The sequence below is a fragment of the Eubalaena glacialis genome, chromosome 11 (genome assembly GCF_028564815.1).
Source record: "Eubalaena glacialis isolate mEubGla1 chromosome 11, mEubGla1.1.hap2.+ XY, whole genome shotgun sequence".
NCBI classification, from domain to species: domain Eukaryota; kingdom Metazoa; phylum Chordata; class Mammalia; order Artiodactyla; family Balaenidae; genus Eubalaena; species Eubalaena glacialis.
This window is the reverse complement of record NC_083726.1, coordinates 69,851,321-69,876,367: the sequence shown is the minus strand read 5'-3', so window position 1 is coordinate 69,876,367 and position 25,047 is coordinate 69,851,321. Positions and strand designations below refer to the sequence as shown.

The window sequence follows — 25,047 nt, the reverse complement described above, 5'->3', positions numbered from 1 at the left end:
ACCTCCCCCATCATATTTCTAATGAATAGAAATTCATCAGCTTATGTCTGTAAAAAAAATTTAGACTATATGAAGGAGAAAGTGGCAGAACATTCCCAACCAAAGTATGGGGGTGCCCAAAGGAAAAGAAAGATCTTGTACCCAAGATGTGCATTCTTATTAGCAACCCCAGAGTTACAAATTAAATGTCTATTATTTGAGTGGTAGCATGCTCCTATAACACTGACTTTCCTATTTGAATCATTCTGTCTAATGAGAATATATCAATAGTATGATTTCCAAGGCATACTCTTAAGGGGAAAAAACAAATGTTTAGGGAAGAGATAAAAAGGAAATTTACTTTTCATTATATGCCCTTTGTCCTTTTAAATTTTATACCATGTACATAAATTGCTTTTTCAAATATTAAGTATTCAGTTAATTAATTTTAGAATAATATCAAAGAAAAATCTAAAAAGTGACTTTATTTGGTTTGCTTTGAATAAAAAGAAGAAGAGGGGATATGGATACTAGGAACTCAAGGGTATAATACAATATAAGTTATATTCAAGGGTGATCCCTTCAAAAAATTAGCAATACTTTTAAAACAAAAGTGAAGATCTTTTCCAAATTCCCAAATAATCCATTTGGCTTTTTTTTTTTTTTTCTTTTTTGGAGACCTGCCTTCTAACAGCTTGAAACCTACATTTTTTTCTCTTACATTAAGTCCATGATGTGTCATCATTTCCAGTGTTAATTAGGTAGGCCTTACAATAAAAGAGCCTGAAAAATTTCCCCATCAGAGTTGTTATCTATTATACATGACTGATACATGGAAAGAGTAAGATTTTTTTCCAATTAACCTGAAGGACTTGGAAGAATGACTTTGAGATTTAACGCTGAGAACTTTTAACTACTTTTTGAATAGTACAGACAAATTTCCATAAAACATTAATTTTTAAAGATTTACATTAGGACTAAAATACAGCAATTATAAGTAAATGTAAAGAATGCAAATTCCTAAATTAAACATTTTAAACCATTGCAGTGTAGTAAAATTACACTTAAAGCAGGTTTATAAATAAATCAAGAAAACTAGAATTATTTCTAATTCCTAACCCTTATTTTATGACATTTCAGGGTACATACTGCTAATTTAAGGACATCTAAAAGCTTCAAACAGCTCTGTATGTACATTTTACTTAAAATGTATAATATAATCACATCAAATATCATTTATTGAGTGCTTACCACATCAAAGACATGGTGCTGTGCACCTTGCTAACATTACTTCTTTTAATCTCCAGAACAACCCATGAGGTAGATATTATTATCTTCATTTTATACACATAAAAATTAAGGCATAAAAAAATGAAGCAACATAGAAAAGATCACACAGCTGGTCAACAGTAGAGCTAGGACTCATGCTGATGTCACTCTGACTTCCATTTTTGTGTTCTTGACCACTCTGTTAAATGCTTCAAGGAGAACCAAGGTTTGGCATAACATTAAGCAATTAAAGGGTTATTTAAAAGAGGTCAAGGGTCACCAACATAAAGAGAAGACATGTCGTAAGTACCTAAGTTAACTCATATGCAGGTATGGTCAAAAAGCTTTTGGTGAGAGTTTTTGTTTTTAATTTGGCAACAGGAAAAAGTAACATTGGGATCTAAACACCTAATTCTTCCAAAGTTCATTACTATGCATTCATTCATCAAATGTAATTTATTCACTTTTATGACTAGAGACCAAGTCTGAAGATCGGCAAGTATGACTGGAGTCTCCATCTTAGGCAGAAAATGGCTTTTGTATGTGAAGTTTGTATTTGTTTAGCTAGAGCAAAATGAATTCAAAATAATATTAAAAAAAGATCACCGTTGTTGGTAAAGCGAAGGTATTTAAAGTTTTTCTTTCTGTTTAAACTATGTTAGCTCAACATTTTTACTCAAATTCTCCTCTTCTCCTACAAAAAGATATACATTTTGGTAATGGAATTTCACTGTGAGTCATTTTGGTTAAAAAAAACCCAAAACATTGGTTGCTATGTATACTATGTATGCTATGGCAGAAATGTTTTGAAATTTTTCTTTTGTTTCTGAATTTTTTTCAGTCTATGTAAAATGATATAAAATGATGTAAGCGTCTAAAAAATATGCCTTTTAGAAAAAGTTACATGATCATGAAATTAAATCAATATGTTCCTTTAATGATGAAAAATGTGCTAGTTTAACAATATCAGGAAATGTAATACAGTTCGACATTAATAATAAATGCTAACTATGCATACTACTGGCAAAATAACTTTGTTACTATAAATGAATTGAAGAATTTTTACTACCTATACTGTAACAGTAATAATACAAACTTTTAAAAAATCAATCAACCTCAACCAATTTGAAGTTATCTTGGACGTAAAGCAACAATCACATATGCCTCATGCTTCATTTTATCATCTTGAAACTACAGATATTAAAAAGCTACAAAAACACTTAGGAATGCAACTTAAATTTATATTCATTTAATTACTCACTGTAAATAATTAAAATCTCATCTCATGTTTTGATCTGTGGTCAAGAAAACCATTATTTTACACACACACATACACACAAAGCCATTTATCACTAAAATGTCTGATTTCCTTTTCTTTGATATTGCAGCATATTTTTTTAGCTTTGCCATTTGATATCAACTTTTTCCCAGTTATAAGCATCTTAATTTGATTTAAGTCAGCAGTTACTTATAGGGGACTGTCAAATCTTTTAGAGTTATGCTGTAAATCATGACTGAAAGATTTACTTTCAGTATAATAAGACAGCTTTGCATATTAATTAGATCAGCAGACACATGTTTGCTGAGGTTTAGCAATTGTGCAATAAATATAGCATGGCAGTGATAGAGCTGTTAAACCTCAGCACATAGATTTCTAATACATTTTATTGAGTTTATCCAAGAAATAATCACCTTGCTAAACCCAAGTTAACCACATGATGGAATATTAGGATGTTTAATTAAAAATGAAGTTATGCTGTACAAGTGGGTAACCTTACACAGCGGCTAAAAAAAGAAGGCCATGAAAAATTAATTTTACTCAATAAAAACATACACATAGCCCTTTTGTGACGTTGGTAAATGGATTCAACCATTTCACTAAGATACACATGATGCAGAAATAGACTAAATAAATTTGAGGGAGGGGGTTCAGAGGAGACTTTTTCAACTAAAGTAACAAGGGTTGGTAAATGTCATGCACATTAGGATGGTCTTTCAAAAAATCAGTAAATCCTTTTACATCATCCTCAGAGATCCATTGTGAGGGCTCAACAGATGACCACTGGGGCCAGGAATTAATCTCCTCTGTAAGCTATCAGGCAGCATTCAACTCCAGCAGGCCACATTTATGCCATTCCTATACATGGGCAATCTAGGCAATCCTGATGCTTTCCCTACCTTGGGAGAGAAAAACTGCCACAGAAGTCACTGTTAAAGACAACAGGATTATCTGGTAGCTGAAGGGGTGGGCATAACAAAAACACAGACGTCATGAGTGATGACAGTAGGATGAATTCCTCTGAGCATATACCATGGCATAGGCAGAAAGGAAAGAAGGAAGGGAGGAAGGGAGAGAGGGAGGAAGGGAGGGAGGGAGGGAGGGGGGAAGGGAGGGAGGGAGGGGGGAAGGGAGGGAAGGAGGAGGGAAGGGAGGAAAGGAGGGAGGGAGGGGGGAAGGGAAGGAGGAAGGGAGGGAAGGATGGGGGAAGGGAAGGAGGGAGGGAGGAAAAAGGAAACACTGGAATAAGAATCAGAAGATGAGTTCTAAATTGCAGATCTGTATCTATAATTAAACACCATATATAAGTAACTTCACCTCTCTGCGCCATAATTACCTCATCTGCCACGTGAAAGTATAAGACCAGATGACCCTGAAGCCCTCTTTAAACTAATATTTTAAAATATCCAGCAAATATGGAAGCAACCACATCATCTCTTTCTTCCTCATTTACACCTTTGTTTATTTATTCAACAAATAGTTGTGGAGCACCTAATAAGGTATAGGCCTTACACTATGTCTCAAAGATTCAAAAGTGAACAAGTTATACCCTTTACCCCCATAAAGCTCCATGCCTGGTGTGGAAGTGAAGAGAGGAGACAGATGGACAAGAAAACGAAAGCTGGGTAGATTAGCAGGGGTCAAATCTTGAAGGTCATGGTAAGACATGTGACCTTTATCCCGAGGGCAATGGGAGGCACTGACTTTTTTTCTGTCTGGGGTGATATGATCAGATTTGGGCTTTTATAGTCTGTGGAGATTGCACTGGAGAGAGATGCCTGAGAGGCCTGACCTACTGTAGTTGCAGCCAGACTTGAAAGAAAGGGACCCTAGTACTGAGAACAAAAAGGACTTGACTGGATGTGGAAGGGGTGTGAGGGGGATGATTCCTTGAGTACTGGTGGGAGGGAGGGAGAGGGGGAGGAAGGGGGCGGGGGCGGGAGGGCAGGAAGAAGGGATAAAACTTGGCGGATACGGCTGCCACTCACTGAAACAGGAAATAGAAGGAAGAACCGGGTTCTGGAAACAGAAGAGGAAGAGGACATGGGGCAGGAGTCATGGAGGCGATGAGGAGCTCAGTTTGGGGTCTCTGGATTTAAGGTTCCCAAAGAAACACTGGACATTTGGGTTTGGATCACGTGCCACAGAATGAAATAGCAGTTAGTTCTCTTTATGAATCATTGAAGATTCTCTCTCTAGAAGTTCTTAACTATTTGGAAATCGTATAACACATATGAAATCTTTAAGGGCCCGGGTTCTCCCTGCAGAAAAATGTACACCTGCACAGATACTCAGGGAATTCATGGACCCCAAAGCCCATCCATAGACCTACAGGGGTCCAGGAATTCCAAGGTGAGAATCCCTGCCCGGGGGATGAGGATAAATATGGCAGTGATCGAAAAAGGAAGTAACTCAGAGTTCCTTGTCCTGACGACATCAGAGAAATGCAGAAAATGTTTTGATTGCTTTGAGTAAATTGCACTAGCAATGACAGACAGCAGCTATGGCAAAAGACTGGCCTGATGCTCACCAAACCAGTTTCATCTTCCTGGACACTCAGCTCAGCTACATTTTCTTAACCCCTTGAATCCATGTGGTTGGATCTTACCAATGGTATGTGAGGGGAAGGGACACTTCTGACCTGAGGCAGTAACACTGGGTGTGCCTTTTCCATGCTTTCTCTGTGGTCCTCTTCTCTAGCAGTTTTAGAGGTCATGTACTGGGCATGGCTTCTTCACTAAATGGCAACAGCCAGGGTCCCTAGTTTGAGGAATCCCAATTCCCAAACCCCTTCAACTCTCTCCTCAATACCGCATTCAACATATCAAACTGAGATGTGAATGAGCAATACACCTTTTATACTAACCACTGAAATTTTGGGACTTGATACAGAAGCTGAGGTTAGTTACCTTTATTAATAAAGTAAATGTCAATAATAATAATAATAATAATACCCATCACATGTAAGGTCCATAGGTTAATAAAATAATTTTATACTATCTGCTTTAGTTTTCTTTACAGGACCTATTGTTACCTGACATTTATTTTCGTGTTTAGAGTCCCTCTATTCCACTACACCATCATTTCCATGCAGACAGGGCCTCAGTTTTGTTCACTGCTATATCCTGTTTCTAGATCAGTGCTCAGCATATAACAGATCCTAATTAAATATCTGTTGAATAAATGGGTGAATAAATTATTTCAAATGGGTCTCTTCTCATCTGAAGGTATTTTTTTAAAGGGCACACCTTCTATTTATAACTACATCAACAAAAATGGTGGTGTTGGGAGGTGAGGAATTGGGATCTAACCTGGAGCAATAATTGGGACAGATGCCTTAAGGCAAGCATGGGTATTACATTTTCCCAGATAGGAGGCATTCTCTCTCCTCTGTCATTAGAGTGACTTCAGAAGAAACTTTGAAAAGCAATTATATAGATAAAAACCTGGATTTGGGAGTAGAAAGACCTTAGTATTCAGCTGCTAGCTCTGTGATGTTAGAAAAATGAAATCATGATGAACCCAATATTTTTGTTTCTAAAGGGATAATACCTCCAAGATAATACCTATCTTCGAGGAGACCTGTGAAGAGTAAGCTGATGTACAGAGGGTAAAAGACACAGAAGTTATGCACCGTGCCCAAGGCCACATAACAAGGAAAGAGTAGAACTAGATTTTAAACCTACATCTTTCTCAAAGCCCTTGGCTTTTTGTGTTTGTCCTCTTACAGACTGAAAGTTCAAGGATAATTACACAGAGAAAGCTAAATATTCTGTTGGGTTACTTTTAACTCCAGTTTTAAATTTTACATTGCTCAGATCAATCTTATACCATTCCACACTTTCACAATCTTTCCATATAATTTTTTTTTAGTGGGGAAATGATACGCAGGATTGAGCATGACCATTATTCATCCCAGATTTTCTGGGACAGCCTTTATTTCAAAAGTGCACACCACTGAAATTCCCTGAAAAAGCCACTATTTCAGTATCCAGACTTTGTACCAGAAACAGCATAAAATACTGTATTCAGAAACATAGTTACCATAGGTCTACATGTACACCTTGTTACTGTATCTTGATACGTGTGTGGGTACTACTGGAGATCATGGGATAGAAACATTGTAGAACCACTGCACTGGAAGTACCTGATCTTGATCTACTAAATCCTATGATAGTTAATTATCAGAAATCTGTATTTTTTTTAGCAAGTTAACAAGCTCTATGTGTGATTCACATGCACGATGAGTTTTGGAACTCTTGATTTTGGAAATGATCTCCTTAAGAAAGAGGCCCACATATCAAAGATAGCCACTAGGCATTTTCTGTTAGAGACATTTGTAACCAGTTAGTCACTGAAGTTTGAAAAGCACCACTTAGAGGTACTTGCAGAAAGAAAGGTACATTGTAGTGATCCTTTTGTGAGCATCCTTCTGTGCTTGGTGGCAGTACTTATTCAGTAAACTTTTCACTTCTCAAATGGACCAGAGCATTTTCTGTCTCACATTCTGATCAGTGTATTTATTAAACCCAATGACTGCAGGTGGAATGGAGACAGGACATTCACTGCATCTACTGCACTAAGATTTATGGAAAGCAAGAGGAGGTGGTAACCACTAATCACTGGTGGCAGCAGCTTTCTCTTAGGGAGAATAATCAGACTTTGTGAGGTCATCTGCTGTTAGAACCCACTTAACCCAAAGAAACCAAAACTACTACTGATATGATTTTAATTAGGGGCTAATACTCAAGGCACTTTTTAAATTCTCAAGGTGTGTTTTCAATGGACAAAACATCTTACTTTGAGTCATAAGCTATATACAGACTACACATATATATATATTTTTTAATATTTTTAAAAGTTTCTAGTATTAGTATCTATCAGAAAGAGTAAGTTCAGAACAGACTTGGATGAGGAATAATTAAGGGGTAGAAAACTTTAAACACTTTGTAAACAGATGACAATGAAAAAATATTAAATGGACCAGGTAAAAATTTATTAAAAATTCTCAAACGTTGATGCAGGAAGTAGTGTGTCCCAGGAAGTGAGTTGGCCATAAGCTTGAACTCTATGCTTTAATACGGGCATATAGATTCCAAGAAAACTGGGCTCCAAGTGAGTAAAGTGAATTATGAAGTCATAAAATCCTGGGCAATCCCACATATTTTTCTGAAAAAGTTCAATATACTTCTAGTTATAATAGCTGCAAAACCTCCTTAGAGTGACTTTGGGCAAACGCCCAGTGACTACGCCTCACTGAAACTTCCCACCTCCTGCCTCCTAAGCTTCCGTGTTAATAGCGAGTGCCATGCTTTGAGAGCCCACTTGAAACATTACTTTCCTCATGGGTTACTTTATACATTGGCGTAAAAATTCATCTTCTAGAAGATGGTATGATATTCTTACCCGTTTCACAGCTGGGCCCGGTGAAGCCTTGTGGGCAGGCACACACATTAGCGGCAATACAAGCTCCTCCGTTCCTACAGCCATCTTTGCAAAACGCTAAAATAATTCAGATACATAATTTTAGCACTTTAGAAGGAAGTAGTTCAAGATACTCCAAACTAGCTTTTCTTTATTGCCTTTGATATAAATGTTATTATAATTTCATATTCAAATAATACTTTCCATATAGGTAAGAAACTTCAACACAATTTGTAGACTAGTACTCTTTCCAATGTTAAGTATTTCACCTGTAAAAGAAAATACTGAGCTTTCTTTTAACAAAAAACAGTAGTCTTACAAAACAGGAATTAGAAGTAGTATTGCACCTCATTGTAGCAATCCAGCTTGAAATTAAATCTAAAAAAAATGGCAGCTATCCTAGCCATCTTCTTAAGGAAGAAACCACCACCTAAAGAATAAGACACAGAAATAAGAAATAATTGAATCCTATATGGCTCTGATCATTCTACACACTGTCCAAACTGTCAAAATACTAGAGAAGTGCCCCATCCTTCAAAAAGTTCTAAATCAGTCCTGGTGACGAATTAGCCAATAATGAGAATTTGATAAAGGAGTCTTCAAGAAGGGTCTTGAATCCCTCTGCCAAGGATAGGTCAGGATCCAGGATCAAGGGCAAAGGCACTGCATAGCCTGTTGTGTTAGAGTGGGTTTGTGAGTGAGGGGAGTTCTTCTGTGAGTAGAAAAAGAAGCCAAGCTCTGAGCCACTGCAAGGGTGATCTTTTGAGATGAGCTGTCCTCAGAAAAGGTGAGAAAAACAAGATGGGCATGATGGAGTACCCTTAGAAACTTCTGTTTCCACCTCAGCTTATTCTTTGACTCTGTAAGGCAAAGGTGGTTCCCTCAGCCTGGCAAGGCCTGTTGTGGATGAACTCGATCGGCCTGTTCCATGCCTGGGGCAAAAGCTTTTGCTCTAGTTTTCTGGCACGTGCTTCCTCTAATTAGTTAGGATGTACTTTCTCAGAGTGGAAAACTGTAGAAATCTGAGATTCTGCTACTGAGTTAAAGGAAAGGGCACAAAGAGGCCATTTGGCTTCTTTGGTTCTAGGTCTTAATCTGTCTTCATCCTAGGCAAAAACAATACCTAGTCACCAAGAACTTGCAAAGAGATTAGCAATTGAAGCCTCATGAAAAGAAAGGGTACACCCACCAGACCATGTGTATATCCTCCTTGGAGTAATTTGCAAGGTTGCAGCCTGTTGCTAGAGAATAGGACTCAATGATTCAGATCCTACAGCTAAACTACTTCTCTCTCAGCTTTTGACGTTCCCAGCAGAGATGCACACAGGAACGGAGAGTCTTTACTCAGGCAACCTATAGTCTTAACTTCCAGAAGAAATTTATAGACGCTGGAAAGTTCTCCTTCCTTCAAAGATAAGAATTATCTGTCTGCATCTTCTCATGGCTTCAAGAATTCTTTACGCTATAAACTTTATTTTTCACATTAATAAGGAGTGAGAGTCAAATGCAAATAAGAGTGAGAAGCTGTTGGGCTTTCAGATGAAATCTTAACTCTCAGAATATCCAGATGCTTTGGGGAAGTCCTAAGGGTGCACTTATACCATGCTATGGACTTGAAAGTCTAGCTTTCCTCAGGATCCGTCCAGTTTCTGAGGAAATCTTTGTGGGATTTAGACTCCCAAATGCGTAGGCCTTTACAATGCTCTAAACTACAGATTTCCATAGAATTTGACAGAGTAATCCTCTGGCCCACCCCTATCTGCATCCACTGTATGATTGTAGACCAGGTCTGAAAATCATGACCAAAGGACACGGCGTTAGTAACAATTCCTTGTTATCTCCTGTCTCCCATATACATGTAACAAAGAAAATTAATTTTGGTAAACTCCAGGATAACGAACACAGTACATTTGAGGAATGGACCAGTTTTGAAGCTTAAAATGCCTGAATTAGACAAATGATAAATAAATTTATATGACGTAATAAGGAATATGGGCTTTATCCTACAGAAGTTGGTGGAGTTTCCAGAGTAGAACCTCCGTTTTCCTTGTGAAGTGGGAGGTAAGCTCATCTGATGAAGGAAAATGAGGGCATGGATAAAAGAGTGAATTAATGGATGGTGGTGGACTACAGTTGGAATACCCGCTGCTGGAAATGAAAACCTGAGAATTATTGATTGGTAATGACAAACCAGGTAAAATGGGAAATGGTAACACATAGAAACCTAAAATTCCCAGTTAATTAGTACTCAGCTCAAGAGAGAGAGAGCAGAGAAGAAAAGCTCTCAGACTGACCCCAATAGATATTTCACAGTGGATCATGGTAGTAAAACAAATGGGTTGATAGGGCTGCCGAAAAAAATATAGCTGTAATGTTTGGACTCAAAAAGAAATATTGGAACCTGGGAGGAGACTGGTAATCTGGATGAAAAGGACAGGTCAGAGAGATTAAAGATGAAAAACTGTGGAAAGAACAGAGTGGGCAAACTGGAAGCAGAAGGACATGCGGTTAGATAATAAAAAGCTAAAGTTTAGATTTCTAGAGTGGAGTAGTTCTGTACAAAAATGCCCAGGATGTGATTATGGCTATGATTCCACTAGAGAGGAACAGAGGTGGAAACCACTGTGGTTGAGGTCATGGAGCATTAAATCAGAGTTGTTGAACAGTTTGGCCATTTAAACACTGACGTAATCCAAGAGGAAGCCCATGAGCTACACTTCAAAGTTCTCAATGGCTGTGGGAAGTACCCAGAAGGCAGATAACAGTGATGAGAAAGGGTGGAGGGAGGGAGAGATGGATTGCATGATCCCTAATGGAAGAGGTGCCAGCACTTAAATCTTTTACCTTTGCACGTAGTTCCATTCCCGGTATAGCCTGGCTTGCAAACACAGTTGTGTCCTCCGACAGTATTGAAGCATAAAGCATTTTCATCACAGTTGTGCTGATTTGTGACACATTCATCATGTTCTGAAATGAGGATACGTTTCTGTTACTTAAAGACAGATTTTCAAAACCACTGTGCTTTAAATTGCACCTTCATCTTTGTTATTGTATGCTATTCCTTTCCAACACAGACATACACAAATTACCTGTTAAAGAAGAGCTTGTATTTTGAAGTACTGTATACTCCTCTTGAAGTACATACATAGTGTACACATCCACAAACCTTAAACACAAAAGGATTTGGATACAAGGCCCACTAATAGTAGCAAGGAATAGAAGGAGAGGAGAGGGAAGGATGGGGATTAATTCTCAGAAGTAGATCCCAGAGCCAGCTGTTTACAGTCTCAGCGGTTAATATTTGGGGAATTATCTAATGATATAAGTCTGCTACCTAACTTTTTCTTGTAGCATGGAAAGGGTGATAAGAAAGGATGTGTAACTGTATTGCTCCATGAATCCTGACCTGCAGGATAAAGGACTTGAAGCCCTGTGGAATTAGATGCAGTTAACATCCACATCCACACTTGCAGGCATAAAGATACACGTGCAAACTGCTCGGGGAATATCTGAGTTTCTTAGTAAGTTCCCTCTTTCTGCAAAGGAAGTATCACACTTTTATTAAATAAGACTAAAACTTGCCTTTATAATATGTGCAAATGCAAACTCTGAGATATACAATCAATATGATACCTCCTTTAACTGTGTGTAACTTGACACTTTCAAAAGCACTGAATCATTTGATTCTCCCAGCCCCACTGTGAGAGAGGCAGAACCAATGTCATTATCACCAGTTTAAAGATGAGTCAGTGGTGGCTCAGAGTGCTTCAGTAGCCTGCCCAAGTTCATGGAAATATTAGGCAGAATGCTAGCTCAGTGTTCAGCAAAAATGTAAGTGTAAGGAATAAATAAAGTAAATATGAGAAAGAAAACAGATCTAACATCGAAATCAAGATGAGTAGGAAATGAAATACAAGTGAGGAAATGCATACAAGTTAGTTCAGCCATCTAAAATCCCTACAGCCTCACTACTTATTACCCAGTCTCTTACATAAATAGTATTTAGGTCTAAAATTAAATATATATTTTAATACACTTACATTGATCGAGCCATTAATTCACTATGATATAAATAATCAAAGCAAAAAGAAATATTGCTTTTTCACTTTAGAACTTTTTGCATTCCAAACAATATGTATCTATCTATATATTATTCTAGACAACATAATAGTACTGTATCTATAATTTTGAAAAAAAATTGCCTTTGACATATGTAGTTGAGATTAGACTAAAATCATTTATTTTAACTATAATACTAAAATAGAATGCTCTTTGTTTTATATTTAAAAAATAAAGATTAACATTTCATGATGCTATGTCCTGTGTTACGCAAGCACAAAGTTATGATAGTTTTAGCTATAGGCCTATAATAAAATCTATAAAGATTATTCCCAATAACCTTTCAGACAGATTTCAATCACTAAGGTTTTAGAATTACACAAATAGATATTCTCCAAATTCCTGGCTGAATTTCCCCAAATTATATAAAATTCTACCTTTATTATCTAGAATCAGAATATTTCAGAGTTTTTAATAAATTCATGCATATTGATGATAGCTTAGAAAATGGCTGGATTACACATGGGTGTCCTAATTGGGGATACCCTTGGACACTATTAAATATCGGAGGGACCAGAATGGGCAGTCCACCTCCTTCTGGGTTCAGCTGCCTGAAGCAAAATAAAACCACACTGTGAAGTTTGCAGCTGCTGCCAATTTTCTTCCCACTGCAATTCAAAGTGCTGCAGTTAATCTATAAATCTCTATACAGACAGCTGTGGGGCCCTTTAAAGACAGCTGCTGATTGATTTGATGTTGTTTTCATCCCTGCCTTGGTTGTCCTCTTAATTAGACGGTACTCACTGGGTAGAGGAAGGGCCTAACAAGATTCAGTTTAGCAACCAGTATGATAACGTTCAACAAATGTTAACTAATTACACAACCTGGAATCTGGTTTGTCCTTTACTCTCGGCGGCCACTGAAATGAATAAGTGGCTTCTAAGCAACTCAAGGGTGAAGACAATTTTCTGGTTTTTAAATGCACTGGCGCGTACCTGTACATATATTGTCCCCTCTGCCTGCAGTGCCTGCCCCATGGATTCTCCTGGAAAACCCTTACTACTTTTAAAGATTACACTAAAATGGCATGTCTTCTGTGAAAATACCTTTCTCTCACCCTCCCACAGAGCGGGGGCTTCTGTCTGTTTTCCCTAGCACCAGATACAAGGCTGTTTTACAATATTTTATCATAAGTGTCTACTTCTCCTTGGTTCTCTATTTTCATGCCCCACCTGGGAGTGTGAAGTTTTGGAGAAGAATTTTATATTTTTCTTTGTATTTCATTTCAACATTCAAAGAAAGTGTCTTGAATAAATGATTGAAAGAATGAGTGACCAGGGACTTCCCTGGTGGTGCAGTGGTTAAGAATCCGCCTGCCAATGCAGGGGACACAGGTTCGAGCCCTGGTCCGGGAAGATCCCACATGCCGCGGAGCAACTAAGCCCGTGTGCCACAACTACTGAGCTGGCACTCTAGAGCCTTTGAGCCACAACTACTGAGGCCCGTGTGCCTAGAGCCCGTGCTCCGCAACAAGAGAAGCCACCACAATGAGAAGCCCACTCACTGCAACGAAGAGTGGCCCCTACTTGCCGCAACTAGAGAAAGCCCACACACAGCAAAGAAGACCCAACACAGCCAAAGGACATACTTCCTATACCGTTATCATGCAAGTCAATCCCAATTTATTCAATTGTAGACTAGACACCAAATGGAAAGCTACTGAAACCTAAGCTGATTTTTACTGATTTTACTATGGTGGTGTTTTATTTGGTTTGGGATATTTCAAATATTAATTAAGATAGCAGGACATATTTTGAAAACAGAAAGTATTAATTCTTTTATATTGTCACTTTAATTTTTTTCAAACTACTTAAAGTTGGTTATACTCACAATTATCAACTAAACTGTGATCTTAAGAGAAGCCTTTTAAAATGCCTGTACTGTAATCTCACAGAAGAATTAACTTTAATTTGACAGCCCTTTAAAAAAGAGAATGTGAATGAAGCAAGGAGCAAATATTCTATAAGGTCATCTCAATAAATAGTTAATTATTGCTGCTCCATATCCACTTTTGGTCAAATGTCAACTTCGTACTGTTTCCCTGACTGACATACCCCTAAGGACTCCACCACCAAGCCACCAGTCAGCCTATCCATTTTTAATACTTCCTTCAACATTTTTAACATATAATACATAAAATTAAATAAAATAAGGAGGGACATATTAAGACAGAATTTAAATCCATATTACATTCCAGTGTTTGAGAAGAGCAGGTCAGGATATAATTGTGAATGACTTCTAAGTTTTATTTCACATATATTGAAAAGCAGACACATCAGATCTGATGTTCAGAATATCCAATCCATAAGATCCAATGCTATCTTCATATCCCCACATAAAATGTCACTGTTCATGTGACATGACAGTCCAAACGATAGCTGGGATTGAAACCGAATGTACCCCTTTCTTTTTCTTTTCTTTAAAATTATTAGCACATAACAATTTTAATCAAAATTTAATCACTTTTGTACCTATGAATTTTAAATTTAAATAAAATGGAAAAAAAGGAAAAAAATTATAGAAAGAAAACATCACCCCTCAACAGTTCTAAACAAAAGTAGTATGGGTGTCAATTATTACAGTACCTTATATACAGAATAGATAATGTTACAGTGATAGCTAGCAAAGATTTGTCCTGAGTGCCATATTTTGTATGCTCTGCATCTTTACATACTATGTAAAACTGATTTCATACCAGTGACAAGGGTCAGTATAGTAAAATTCCTCTATGAAAATAAAGTAATAATATACACATTTGAACTTATCTAAATGCAGATGTTACATATAACAATAATACTTCAGTTTCACTGATTAACTCCTAACCTGTTTAAGTTAATGTATCTAAAATCATTTTAAGACTCAACACCCAACAGATCATCAGTCAGAATGACATAGAGTTGGATTCAAATTGGATTTTAAAATTGGTATTCATATTGAGCTGTTTCCAGAATGAATGTACTATCTAGAGACAAGACGGCCATTCTAAAATTCATATAGCTTTTCTCACTATGATTTCAGCACAGACATGCAAAACACAGAGCACATGTTCTATTTAAGAATTTCGCTATGATACAAAAGGCAAATACTACAGAAAATAGGAGTGAAAAGTAATTTAAATATATCTACATTTCAATTCAATTAAATACAATTTTCTTCAATGTCTATTGTGTTTTAGGATCTTTTCGGGATTAAAAGTATGATTATAAATAGTAGCTATCCTCACAAAGCTTATAGTTTAGTTGGGGAGATAAGACAAAAACACAAGTGCCTTTAGTGCATGGCTTCATTATGGGAAATGCTGAAGCAAGGAAGTAATCTCTGTTTTAAAAGGTCATAGTGATCAAGGGAGGAAGTCATTTCTAGTTGGGTCAGGTGGGAATGCAAGAATGACTTCATGGAGAGCAGAGCATTTGGCATGGATATTTTTTATGCATGTGTGGGGAAGAGGCAGGTTGCAAGCTGAAACAGCATTTACATACTTTGCTTCTTTTGTTTTTGGAATCTTGAGTCTCTTACAAATTTGACTGAACCTGAATGACTTGTAATAATCCTAGTTCTATTTCAGTGCTTGCATACCACATACTTTGTAATATACACTATCTCATTTAATCCTCTTATTAATTAGGAAACCTTACTATTTTTCAGAAAATTAAACTTGGCTTATAGAAGCTGAGTATCTCGCCTGAGATCACACAGCTGGTAGGTGGTAGAGCTGTGGATCACAACATCTGACTCCAAAAACTAGGTTATTGATTGCTATGCAATAGGGCCTCCTGACATTTAATGTGTAGGTTTTCCCTGATCTATTTTTTTATCCTAGTGTTCTTTTTTGTAATTATCCAGAGGTTTTGAATGTTTACACATTACAAGTCTTCTAATGTTTCACAATTAGGAAGTTATCATCTCTTTATTGTATTTTCTAGTATTTTTTTAACCCTATAGGAGCCTTATTAAAAATTATAGAACTCCTAAGGCAAAGCACTGAGGTACTTTCTGTTCATACTAAAATCCACATTTTCACACAGTTGAGAGACGTTTTCAAAAGAAAAGGAAGATATCAATATGGTCAAGTACAAACGCCTGAAAAACAAAGTAACCAGCTCACAGAACTTGGACTCCAGCACTAATTCTCCCAGCTTAAAAATCTCCGGAAACTCAACCGTAATGTAGTTTGGCAACCAGATAACTCCAATGTCCAAGAGTCCTCTCCTCTGATACCAGTGGTCAGGCCCTAGTAACACTGTCCACTGCTTCTCGAGAATTCTGTTTTATATCCCCCAGCAATATACTAGATTCTTGGGTTGACACTTTTACACAGCAAATTCCACTCTTCTGGTAACAGAATGTAATACAGCTTCATAGCTGGCCCAATACCCTCAGAGAATCTTTCTTTTCCTCTGATAGATTTCTCCAGTCACAAGAATTATATTATCTATGCTGCGTCTTCTACTTTCCTTTCCAAATCTAGAAATGTTGGGAAAACAGCAGCTATCAGGGGTAAGGGGTAAGTTCCACAAAGAAAACTGTTTCACTTTCCCTGACGCATGTGTTTCCTGGAATATAAATTGACAGTAAGCAAATTCTCTCTTAGAATGTAGCAGGATATGGCTCTAAACCTAGTGACAATCTACCTCAGGTCTTAACCTGGGAACAAGCTCCCTCAGGCTTAAGACTGAATAAGTCTTGGAGCAAGGAAGCCCATGGAAGTGTAATAATCCTAGTTTATTGATAACACCATCAAACTGGATGCTTAGATGGGTGGTTTATCTCAAAAGTGAAGAGGTGCTTGGTTATTTTCCTCTTATATTTCCAGAGACCAGATTGCTTGCCTTAAGATATCAACGAGGTTTGCAGCAGTTCATCCATGAGTTTCACTCATATGTGTCCCCACCAAAGTCAGTGTGTAGTTAGGTGTACTGGCCTGTGAAGAGCTTCAGAACAAGACAGCCCATGGGTCTGCAAATGAGACCTCTTAACTTACTCTGAAAAGAATGATGACAATGGTGAGTCCCCAGATAATATATGCCATCTCTATTTCTCAAATGAAACAACTCTTTGGACTTAACCACAGTTCCTTAGTACATTCACAAGATAATTATTCTATGGCAGGTCTTTTCAAAGTGAGTACAAACTGAAAATAAAGATTGTTCTCTATTACAACTCAACAATTTCTAGATAGTTTGGGGGTTTATTGGAAAGAACTGGAATTCCTTCCTTCCTTCTTATCCCTCCTTCCTTCCCCTCCACAGATATTTAGTGGTCTGGTATGTGAAGACCAATATTGTGCTCACTGCCACCAGCAAGACGCATCCCTGAAATCACAACATTTGTCCTAATGATTACTGCTTCGTAAGGATGATTGTTACAATTCATTAGCTTAAAATGTCCTCCATCAACTGTTCTGTACTAGGACCCTAAGTAAATATGAAGACAAAGTAGAAATATGAGAAAATTATGTACTATTTTAATAAGCAATAGCAGGGAAGCAGTGTGATACATATGCTTTCCAGACAGGCTTGGTTTGAGATGCTATTTTATCCTAAGTTCTCAGTGGCCGTGTGAAAGTTAGCCGATATTTCTAAGTTTAAAAAGAGAAAATTAAGACCTATGTTAGAGAACTGTTACAAAGAATAAACTTCAATGATGAATGTAAGCACCCTGGCAAATAATAGACACTCAACAACTATTAGTTACCTTCTCATCTTATTATCTACTTCAGTGGGAAAATTCATTTTGTCGTTATTAGCTAGATGATGTCCTCTATTTCAATTTGCAAAACCTAAATGTCTCACAGAATATGCTCTCTTCATAATCTTCTCTGAAATCAAATACGTTTTGGACATTTTTCTGGTTTCCAAAATGCCACTGAAATAACTTTCAATGGTTATATTAAGGAAAAAGAAACCTCTATCATGCTTACCCACAGCTATTCATTTTGTTTCTTATGGTTACCTTATTTACTCACTTTATATTACAGAGAAAAATCTATTTAGTACAATGTCATTTTAACAGAAATCTACTTTTACTTTTAACACTATTCAAGTAACTATAAGAAATTATACTTTAAACTTGCTCAATGCCTACAACAGCAGCAAACCCACTAAAACTCATTTTTAACACCCAAGCATTTCTTGTTCACTACTCAAGTTTCCTGTTCATTGACCACACCAATTCAATACTGACTTCTTGTTATTCTTCAGTTTGTTCAGCAACTAGGAATTTGTTCAGATTTCCTTCCTCCGACATGCTTGGTTTATTTTCTTCCAGTCTTTTCACTGTACGTTCAGCCTCCTTGCCTAATCCCTATTTGATCAAGAATCTTAACAACCAAAGCACACTCAAATTTCCTCTCTACCCTTACAGTAATTTCACAAAGTAATTCAAATTCTATTTTTATGGCAAAATCTTGTTTTGTCCTATTTGGTGTTTCAGGAAATAAGCTTTGTCTGAACACATTGTAGGTCAACAAAATAATTTTAACCATCAGTCAGATAGTTTTCATTTGTTCTTTCAACACACATTTATGAAACTTCTGCTGTGTGATTCTAGTGCTCCGGAAGAGGCAAAGATGCATCAAAATGGGATTCGTGACCTCAAGAAACTTTTGAACTACTACAGGATCGGTGATGTGAATAGACAATAACTGCGATATACTGCAGCCATTGTTTAGTGCTGTAAGAGAGAAAATAATAGTAATAATGACAATAGCTAATTTTTAAGTGCTTACTACATGCTATAAAGAACTGCACTAAGTGTTTTATATGCATTATCCCCTTCAGCCTTCACAAAAACCTTTTCAGGTCGGTACTATTACTACTCTTACTTTACAAATAGGAATAGAGAGCTTTCCCAGAGCAAGGACGCATCTTGCCCAACATCACACAGCTAGGAAGTGACAAGGCCAAGAGCCTTCAATGTTTGAAAAAACTACAACCTATAAACAAAGATTTCAAAAGGCTTAAAGAGGAAGAGATGAAGATCGACTGAGTGGGATTCCCATAATCCTGGGAAAGTGTCATATAACAAATAGGCCAAAAAAGTGAGTCTTAAAAGATAGGAAGGGTTTTAACAGGAAAAGGGTAAAGATGAGAACGAATATTCCATATGGAGAGAGCATGAGTGCAAAAGACAAAAGCATGGGGTATGGTCGGGCTGTTCAGAGGTTGAGCTGGCATAGGTGATGACTGACAGGGGAGAGTAAAGAACAGTGTGAACAGGTCAGGAACACAGCGTGATTTTATCTGGTGGGCAATAAATAGCCACTTCCCCCTGTACCATAAAAGGTGGAATGAGAAAATTAAAGTTGATTTTTAGGGAAATTAACTGTAATATGCAGATGAGGAGAGGCTAACTTTCCTTGACAAAGTAGGAGTCCCGTGTTAGCAAGCCAGCCTCCCTCTCTCTCCTTAATCCTTCTTTCTTCCTTTTATTCTTCTCCTTTGGAATCAGAGTTAGATTATTACTGAGAGTTGAGCAAAGAGTCTGTGCAACACTGAGAGGCGAAACAAAGGGATAAGGAAGAGGAACGGGAGGAGGAGGGGACGTGGAAATGGAAGAAAGCAAACAGACAGAAACTGAGTGCTTATTATCTGCCCAGCACTGTGTTGGGTAATGTACCTGTACAGCATAAGGAAGTACTACAAGGACATAGGAAGAATAGCTGACAAGCTAGCTCCCCAAATCATAAGATTCAAATCCCTTTAAGGCAGCAATCATGTCTTACTCATTTTATACAGCCCAGTTCCTATGTTTTGTGGAAGGAAACTGTGTTGAAAAGAGAGCCTGCAATAGAATGGACCACAGTGATGGAGAAAGAGGGGCAGATTTAGACACAGAACTAATGCACCCCACAGTGAATCCATTTTTGAGTCAAAAGAAAGAAAGCTATTAAAAATAGCTCAGGTTTCAAATCTGGGTGACTGGGAAGATGGTGGTGAGATGAATAGAAATGAGGGCTTCTTTAGGGATTCTGTTATTCTTGTTCTTGTTTTAGTTTGGTTTGATTTGTTTTTTTATGGAAAAGAAGAAAATAGAATTAAGAAGTTAAAATATAAAAGCAAAGATCATATTAGGAAATTGAATTTACTCTACTGATGGTGACAAGCAAACCGAGCAAAAATTCCCCACCCCAAATCCGTCAGATAACCACCTAGATGCTAAAGCCTTGGGTCTAACTCATCAATCACCCCCAACATCCAACAAAATGACTGGCACAAAATTGATCTCCAGTGAGTATTTGTTAATGAGTGAATCAATCACCATAAAGTACGTCTCTAACATGCAAAACATTCAGAGATCTGCTAATGCAAACTATTCAAGGTATGTATCCTGTAGTGACAATTCTGTACATCCCCTGCTTTCTCTTGCATTCCCCTCAGCAGCTTTGCTGCGTTCTCTTAAAATGCCTGCCCCATCCTCATTCCCTCACTCTTGGCACATAACCTCCCAACAACTTCACAGAAAACCACCAGGTCATCAGGAAAGAATATCCTCAGGTTTCCCACCCACAGATGGATCTGTAGCTACGTGTACCAATAAGCCTTTCTTCCTCCCAAACCAGGAATCTGGGAGTCACCACAGACCTCTCTGCACTTCCTCCCACTCACTGCATCCAGGGACCAATTCATCCGGATTCTACTTCCTTGGCAATTCTCATCCCTATCCCCCATCTCCATGCCCACTGCTCTGCAGTTGCCCATATTTGGGCACGAAGTATCTCCTTTGGATTATTGCACTAGTCTCATTATGACAACGCTGCCCCCAGTTTTGTACGTTTCCAAAGCATTACCAGAATGACTTTTCAAATAAAAACTGATACTGTCTATCTCTCCCCCATTCTCTTCTTCTCAATTTTTCTAGTGACATCCCTTTATTTTAACTAGCCATCAAGGCACCGCCTACTCATTAAGACTTTCATTATGACATTTTGCTCTCACCATACTGCATCATTTATAACTCCCCCCATGGCATCTATTTATTAATGATGACATTAATTGAGATTCCACTAAAGGCCAAGGATCATACCAGCCAATCCCTGTATATTTCACACATGCATCCTTGCTTTTTGCCCCAAAGGCCCTTCCCCACTTTCTTTGTCTACCTCTCCTACTCACCTCCCACTCAGATCAAACAATGATTCCTTCTTCAGAAAACCTTCCTTAAAACTCCATCAGTCTAATTTAGCTGAGCCCCTTAGGACCCATGGAGCCTTGTGCTTAATTCCATCACAGCATTTAAAAGCCACAATAGTAGTATTAAGAGTAAGGACGTTGGAGTCAGCATACCTCAGTTCAGATCCCAGCTCTGCCTTTTGCTAGCTGTCAAATCTTACATTAATTACTATTTTTTTAACATCTTTATTAGGGTATAATTGCTTTACAATGTTGTGTTTGTTTCTGCTTTATAACAAAGTGAATCCGCTACACATATACAATTATCCCCATATCTCCTCCCTCTTGCATCTCCCTCCCACCCTCCTTATCCCACCCCTCTAGGTGGTCACAAAATACCGAGCTGATCTCCCTGTGCTGTGTGGCTGATTCCTACTAGCTATTTTACATTCGGTAGTGTATATATGTCCATGCCGCTCTCTCACTTCATCCCAGCTTACCCTTCCCCCTCCCCGTGTCTTCAAGTCCATTCTCTACGTCTGCATCTTTATTCCTGTCCTGCCTCTAGGTTCTTCAGAACCTTTTTTTTTTTTCTTCAGATTCCATATATATGTGTTAGCATACGGTATTTGCATTTCTCTTTCTGACTTACTTCACTCTGTATGACAGACTCTAGGTCAATCCACCTCACTACAAATAACTCAGTTACGTTTCTTTTTACGGCTGAGTAATATTCCATTGTATATATGTGCCACATCTTCTTTATCCATTCATCTGTCAATGGACACTTAGGTTGCTTCCATGTCCTGACTATTGTAAATAGAGCTGCAATGAACATTGTGGTACATGACTCTTCCTGAATTATGGTTTTCTCAGGGTATAGGCTCAGTAGTGGGATTGCTGGGTCATATGGTAGTTCTATTTTTAGTTTTTGAAGGAACCTCCATACTGTTCTCCATAGTGGCTGTATCAATTTACATTCCCACCAACAATGCAAGAGGGTTCCCTTTTCTCCACACCCTCTCCAGCATTTATTGTTTCTAGATTTTTCAATGATGGCCATTCTGACTGGTGTGAGGTGATACCTCATTGTAGTTTTGATTTGCATTTCTCTAATGATTAGTGATGTTGAGTATCCTTTCATGTGTTTGTTGGTAATCTGTATATCTTCTTTAGAGAAATGTCTATTTATGTCTTCTGCCTATTTTTGGATTGGGTTTTTTGTTTTTTTGATACTGAGCTCCATGAGTTGCTTGTAATTTTGGAGATTAACCCTTTGTCAGCTGCTTCATTTGCAAATATTTTCTCCCATTCTGAGAGATGTATTTTCGTCTTGTTTATGGTTTCCTTTGCTGTGCAAAAGCTTTTAAGTTTCATTAGGTCCCATTCGTTTATTTTTATTTCCATTTCTCTAGGAGGTGGGTCAAAAAGGATCTTGCTGTGATTTATGTCATAGAGTGTTCTGCCTATGTTTTCCTCTAAGAGTTTTATAGTGTCTGGCCTTACATTTAGGTCTTTAATCCATTTTGAGTTTATTTTTGTGTATGGTGTTAGGGAGTGTTCTAATTTCATTCTTTTACATGTGGCTGTCCAGTTCTCCCAGCACCACTTATTGAAGAGGCTGTGTTTTCTCCATTGTATATTCTTGCCTCCTTTATCAAAAATAAAGTGACCATATATGCGTGGGTTTATCTCTGGGCTTTCTATCCTGTTCCATTGTTCTATATATCTGTTTTTGTGCCAGTACCAGTCCGGGAGCCTTATTCCTCCAGCTCTGTTTTTCTTTCTCCAGATTGCTTTGGCTATTCGGGATCTTTTGTGTTTCCATACAAATTGTGAAATTTTTTGTTCTAGTTCCGTGAAAAATGCCATTGGTAGTTTGATAGGGATTGCATTGAATCTGTAGATTGCTTTGGGTAGTATAGTCATTTTCACAATGTTGATTCTTCCAATCCAAGAACATGGCATATCTCTCTATCTGTTTGTAACATCTTTAATTTCTTTCATGAGTGTCTTATAGTTTTCTGCATACAGGTCTTTTGACTCCTTACGTAGGTTTATTCCTAGGTATTTTATTCTTTTTGTTGCAGTGGTAACTGACGGTGTTTCTTAATTTCTCTTTCCGATTTTTCAACATTAGTGTATAGGAATGCAAAAGATTTCTGTGCATTAATTTTGTATCCTGCTACTTTACCAAATTCCTTGATTAGCTCTAGTAGTTTTCTGGAAGCATCTTTAGGATTCTCTATGTATAGTATCATCTCATCTGCCAACAGTGACATCTTTACTTCTTCTTTTCCGATTCGGATTCGTTTTATTTCTAATTCTGCTCAGATTTCTGTGGCTAAAACTTCCAAAACTATGTTGAATAATACTGGTGAGAGTGGACAACCATGTCTTGTTCCTGATCTTAGAGAAATGGTTTCAGTTTTTCACCATTGAGAATGATGTTGGCTGTGGGTTTGTCATATATGGCCTTTATTATATTAAGATAAGTTCTCTCTATGCCTACTTTCTGGAGGGTTTTTATCATAAATGGGTGTTGAATTTTGTCGAAAGCTTTTTCTGCATCTACTGAGATGATCATATGGTTTTTCTCCTTCAATTTGTTAATATGGTTTACACCTTGATTGATTTGTTTATATTGAAGAATCCTTGCATTCCTGGGATAAACCACACTTGATCGTGGTGTATGATCCTTTTAATGTGTTGTTGGATTCTGTTTTCTAGTATTTTGTTGAGGATTTTTGCATCTATGTTTATCAGTGATATTGGCCTGTAGTTTTCTTTCTTTGTGACATCTTTGTCTGGTTTTGGTATCAGGGTGATGGTGGTCTCGTAGAATCAGTTCGGGAGTGTTCCTCCCTCTGCTATATTTTGGAAGAGTTTGAGATGGATAGGTGTTACCTCTTCTCTAAATGTTTGATAGAATTAGCCTGTGAAGCGATCTGGTCGTGGGCTTTGGTTGTTGGAAGATTTTAAATTACAGTCTCGATTTCAGTGCTTGTGATTGGTCTGTTTATATTTTCTATTTCTTCCTGGTTCAGTCTCGGAAGTTTGTGCTTTTCTAAGAATTTGTCCATTTCTTACAGGTTGTCCATTTTATTGGCATATAGTTGCTTGTAGTAATCTCTCATTATCCTTTGTATTTCTGCAGTGTCAGTTGTTACTTCTCCTTTTTCATTTCTAATTCTATTGATTTGAGTCTTCTCCCTTTTTTTCTTGATGAGTCTGGCTAATGGTTTATCAATTTTGTTTATCTTCTTAAAGAACCAGCTTTTAGTTTTTTTGATCTTTGCTATTGTTTTCTTCATTTTTTTTTCATTTATTTTGGATCTGATCTTTATGATCTTTCCTTCTGCTAACTTCGGGTTTTTTTGGTTCTTCTTTCTCATATTGCTTTACATGTAAGGTTAGGTTGTTTATTTGAGATGTTTCTTGTTTCTTGAGGTAGGATTGTATTGCTTTAAGCTTCCCTCTTAGAACTGCTTTTGCTGCATCCTGTAGGTTTTGGGTTGTCGTGTTTTCATTGTCATTTGTTTCTAAGTATTTTTTCATTTCCTGTTTGATTTCTTCAGTGATCTGTTGGTTATTTACTAGTGTATTGTTTAGTCTCCATGTGTTTGTATTTTTTACAGATTTTTTCCTATAATTGATATGTAGTCTCATGGCTTTGTGGTCTGAAAAGATACTTGATACAATTTTAATTTACCAAGGCTTGATTTGTGACCCAATATATGATCCATCCTGGAGAATGTTCCATGAGCATCTGAGAAGAAAGTGTATTTGGTTGTTTTTGGATGGAATGTTCTATAAATATCAATTAAGTACATCTTGTTTAATGTATCATTTAAAGCTTGTGTTTCC

General features: G+C 37.4%; 1 protein-coding gene across 3 annotated transcripts in view; it reads right to left on the bottom strand.

Annotated features, from left to right (window-relative positions):
* Positions 1-25,047, bottom strand: part of NELL2 (neural EGFL like 2) — a 481,448-nt gene that overhangs the window by 99,794 nt on the left and 356,607 nt on the right. For all 3 annotated transcript variants that reach the window (XM_061206304.1, XM_061206303.1, XM_061206305.1), the window contains exons 15-16: positions 10,796-10,918; positions 7,934-8,029 (exon numbers count right to left, since the gene is read on the bottom strand). In XM_061206304.1, coding sequence (XP_061062287.1) covers positions 7,934-8,029; positions 10,796-10,918 — 219 coding nt within the window. The remainder of the gene's footprint in view (positions 1-7,933; positions 8,030-10,795; positions 10,919-25,047) is intronic.